Source organism: Thermobia domestica, chromosome 3, assembly GCF_964235325.1.
Source record: "Thermobia domestica chromosome 3, izTheDome1.hap1.1, whole genome shotgun sequence".
NCBI classification, from domain to species: Eukaryota; Metazoa; Arthropoda; class Insecta; order Zygentoma; family Lepismatidae; genus Thermobia; species Thermobia domestica.
The window spans coordinates 303,730,654-303,735,700 of NC_137456.1; the positions used below are offsets into that span (position 1 = coordinate 303,730,654).

Sequence of the window (5,047 nt, forward strand, 5' to 3'; positions counted from 1 at the left end):
TTTGGCAACAATGGGCATAAGGAAAAGCATTGCCATTTACTCCTGTACTGTAATCTAAGGGTGAGACGCTTTATAGATGGGATTTGATTTCTGCACAGAGTAAAGTAATTTCGATTATTTCTCTGTTGATGTGATTCTGCTCTCCGTCTTTCTTTTCATTTGCTTTAATGAGTAACTGTTCTCTTGTGCCGAGTGTGTTTCACCGTTGAGAATTTACTGTTTTAAATAATTGAGTATGCTTTTTTCGATTGAAAATATTCGAATGAAAATCTTTAGTTTGATGGGCGTCATTCTCGTAATTGCTTTGGCGGGCTATACTAACATCTCCATAATTAAACCAAGCACAGGCGAAGTTGGAACATGAAGAAATTTCAAACATTTTACTGTTATTCCAACTACGATAAGAAATACAGTCACTGGATCGATTCATTATAGAAAACAAGCATTATAGAAAAGCAACTATTAAGAAATTCTTCGGCGTCTTTTAATAGTTGTATATAGAGTGAATCAAAAGTCTGGACACGGTGGAATAACTCGAGAACTGAACTTCGGATCGAAAAACCAAAAAACACGTGTTTAGTAATATTAAAAAAGCTATCTGATAAAACCAAACACCACCCTCTAGACCAACCCCCTGGGACCTGGAGTGGGGTCAACTTTGAAATTTCAAATGGAAACCCCAATTTTTGATTGCAAATTTGGATTTTACTCCCCAAAATACACTCATGCTCATAAATTAAGGATAATTGCATATTGTGGTACTACACAACGTGGCACTACACAAAACTGGCGCTAACAACATAGGCACATAGTTAACATAACATACGAACAAACGAAACATATCGGTACCACGGCATTGGTGATATCCACGGTATCCACGGTATTGGTGGTAAGTTGAGAAACACATGTGCTACACAACGCCACTGTTTCCTGCGCATGTGCCCCGACATCAATATGGGATATGATCACCATGCACACGTACACAGGCCGCACAACGGGTTGGCATACTCTGGATCAGGTGGTCGAGCAGCTGCTGGGGTATAGCCTCCCATTCTTGCACCAGTGCCTGTCGGAGTTCCTGAAGTGTCCTAGGGGTTTGAAGACGTGCAGTGATACGTCAACCGAGAGCATCCCAGACATGCTCGATGAGGTTTAGGTCTGGACAACAGTCAGGCTACTCCATTCGCCTGATATCTTCTGTTTCACGGTACTCCTCCACGATGGCAGCTCGGTGGGGCCGTGCGTTATCATCCATCAGGAGGAAATTGGGACCCACTGCATCCCTGAAAAGGCGAACATACTGATGCAAAATGATGTCCCGACACACCTGACCTGTTACAGTTCCTCTGTCAAAGACATGCAGGGATGTACGTGAACCTATCATAATCCCACCCCACACCATCAAACCACTACCTCCATACAGGTCCCTTTCTAGGACATTATGGGATTGGTATCTGGTTCCTGGTTCACGCCAGATGCTAACACGGCGAGAATCACTGTTCAAACTATACCTGGACTCGTCCTTGAATATAACCTGGGACCACTGTTCCATTGACCATGTACTGTGTTCTTGACACCAGGCTTTACGGGCTCTCCTGTGAACAGGGGTCAGTGGAATGCACCTTGCAGGTCTCCGGGCGAATAAACCATATCTGTTCAGTCGTCTGTAGACTGTGTGTCGGGAGACAACTGTTCCAGTGGCTGTGGCAAGGTCCCGAGCAAGGCTACCTGCTGTACTACATGGCCGTCTACGGACACTGATGGTGAGATATCGGTCTTCTTGTGGTGTTGTACACTGTGGACGCCCCGTACTGTAGAGCCTGGATACGGTTCCTGTCTGCTGGATTCGTTGCCATAATCTTGAGATCACACTTTGTGGTACACGAAGGGTCCGTGCTACACCTGCTGTGTATGACCATTCTCCAGTCGCCCTATTATTCTACCCCTCATAACGTCATCAATATGTGTTCTTTGAGTCATTTTCAACACACAGTCACCATTAGCACGTCCGACAACATCTGCACACTTACGCGCTACACCGTACTCTGACATGCACCAACACACCTCTGCGTATTTGGACTGCTCCCAGCGCCACCGTCCGATGACCGCACCGCATGCACAGCACCGAATGGTCAAATGCACTGCATGGTCATACCCCGAGGTGATTTCCACCCGAAAACTGCCCACCAGAGCGTTGTTTCACCATGTATCCGCATTATCCTTAATTTATGAGCACGAGTGTATGTATGGTTTCATCAACACTTTTCCGTCGCTGCATAATATGGCGCTATAATCGGCGAAGTAAATTAACTGTTGGGGGTGAAAAAAAGACATTTTGCTGTTAGCCTGAGAATCGTTACCAACAGATCCGTCACCGCTAAAGACCTGCCACTTATAAACGAATCATTCAGGTGAATGACGCTTTAACTTGTGAATGAACGAACGAGCAATCCCATCCCAATGTTGCAATCCCATGTCATATATCACTAAATGTGTTATAATTCCCACATCCATACATTGCATGTGAGAAGAGAAAACAATAATGAAACAAATAATGAAAACAATAATGAAAACAATAACACACAAACACACACACACACACACACACACACACAGGTATCACTTCTTTTACAAATGCTCCACTATAATGCCGAAATTACAGGTTACGCCTATAACCTTCGTAATGTCTATCCCGAACGAAAGTTCGATCAACGTACTTAAGAGGCCTCCATGCCACAAAATTAAGGTGGCACCATACGTACGTATTAAAATGTGCACTCTGTTCCCACAATGCTTTTCAGTGGTAACTCTTTTAGTTTTGAAATTATATTGGAACGACAGAATCAAATCTTGTCTAGGGTCCGATGTGATCCATTTGTTGATAACACATTATAGACATTTAAAAATTAAAGGATGAAAGGATTATAAAGAAAAAGAAAAAATATAGACATGTATAAACTAAATCTGTTTCAAGAGCTTTTCGTTAATATCTCAATACTTTTTGTTTATCTTCGGACTTTTAAGATAGTGAAATGAAAGTCAACTATTTCCTGTTGTAGCCAGGACAAGAAGAAGAAGAAAAGGAGATAGAGAAGAAGAAAAGAAAGAATTCCATAATAATTTCACTCATCTAAAACTGCGAGACCGCGAGCAGTCTCGTGAGACTACTAGTGCAAAACTTACTGAGGTCTCGTCTCGAGTCTCGTCTCGCACAAGTCAGGCGAAACGATGGCGAAAATCTTCATGATGCCGTCGCTTCGGGGGATGACGTCGTGCCACTTCTGGACCGAAGACAATCGTCTGTCTCATAGCTGCCGTCCCTAAACAGCGGCGGGGCCGTCACGGTGTTCGCTGCCAAGCCGGCAAATAGGCAGCAACCTTTGAATCAGCAATAGCTCCCTCTTTTCGCTGCTGCCACCCAATAACCGACGATGGTCCGACGAACTTCGTCGGCAATTGTTAATGGGGAACTTCTCGGATCCAAAACCTAATAGAGGTTCGCATCCCACTTTCAACTGGGTCCCGTCTCTCGCGTCCCGCTGTAAAAAAGGAACGATAAACACCCTAACAAACCCAATAGTCACACATTTTCTTTTGTTTTTTGATACATGTATACTTATTTCACCATGTCTACAGCATTGAAGCTAATTAAAGATCATATAGGAAGTTCTGATTTCGCCATTACAGCGCCACGTCACACAGCGACAACGATGTTTCAACTAAAACTTATATAGGTTTGTGCGCAGAATCCGACTTTGCAATAAGAAATAAAAGGTTCCATTTCAAATGTTTCACCTAACCCCACCTAGCGGTAGGGTGCGGGATCGTGTTCGGTGTCATTGAATAACTTTGTTGATCCGACGCCTATTTCTCAAAATACTGCACCGTCTACAGACGGTTGGAGCTAATATCAAGCTCATGAACGAAGAGGGGAGCATCTAATTTCGCCGATTACAACGCGATATTGCACATCGACGAAAAAGTTTTGATTATACCTTACATTATTTAGGATGTAGTCTCCGAATCTTCAATAAAACATTGGAGTTTCCATTTGAAAAAATTAATACCCCCCGCTGCTTTCCAGAAGGTGGGGGTAGAGTGTTGCGTTGCATTTGATATGATTGGATAGCTTCTTGAAACATATTAAGTACGTTTTTTTTTTTTTTTTTTTTTTTTGCGGTTTTTTGATCAGAAGTGTATTTCTCCAGTTACTCCACCGTGGCCAGGCTTCTGTTTCACCCGTTATTTCAAACATAAATTAGCTTCACAGTTACAGGCTATTTTTGATAACTTCACACCATTCGAACATTTACACGTTATAGGGCCAATTCTACACTATCCTGTTATCTTTTAATCGTCAGACAAGATAACACTGGTCGCAGTGGTCATGTGTTATTTTGTGTAAGATGAGATCTATTACCGCGACAAGGTTGGACCATTCCGATAATTTATCGTTATCAGAGAATGTTACAATCGACCCTATTGAATGTCTTATTTTAGCGATTAGAAAACAGTTGTATCAGTACATTTTCATCTCAGACACTGAACTCAAAAAACACCATAGTGCAATAAGCAGATACTTCAATAGCTATACTTTTCTTTAATTTTCCTTTTAATTTTAATTGTTTTATTTTTTGTCCTCTACTCGCCGCTTTTTGAATTTTCTGGTTTGCAACAATGATACTGCCCGAAGCCCGAATGAAGAAGGTGTGCCTTTCTCTGTGTCTTCTGTCTGTGTGTAGTGTACTTCTATCCAGTGACGAGAAGGAACAGAGAAGTGAACCAGTGACACTGAACGAGAACAGTGGTCGGATATACTACGAAGCTCATGAACGAAATGGGGGTATTTAGGAGCCATTTATTTTCCCCGATTACTGCGCCATATTATGCATGGACAGGAAAATGTTGACGAAACCTTACATAGTTTCGGCCGTAGAATCCAAATCTGCAATCAAAAATTGGGGTTTGCATTTGAAATTTCAAAGTTGACCCCACCTAGCCCTCAGGGGGTGGGTCTAGAGGGTCGAGTTTGGTTTCATCACATAGT

General features: G+C 42.5%; 1 protein-coding gene across 1 annotated transcript; it reads right to left on the reverse strand.

Annotated features, from left to right (window-relative positions):
- Window positions 1–1,174: 1,174 nt before the first annotated feature.
- LOC145682271 (uncharacterized) lies at window positions 1,175–1,552 on the reverse strand. The gene has a single exon (XM_081753850.1). It carries the CDS (start codon window positions 1,550–1,552, stop codon window positions 1,175–1,177), a length of 378 nt encoding a protein of 125 aa, XP_081609976.1.
- Between the last annotated feature and the right edge of the window lie 3,495 nt (window positions 1,553–5,047).

Bases quoted from the DNA above. Each gene is read 5' to 3' on its own strand.
- LOC145682271 (XM_081753850.1), bottom strand. From the start codon at position 1,552: ATGGAACAGTGGTCCCAGGTTATATTCAAGGACGAGTCCAGGTATAGT.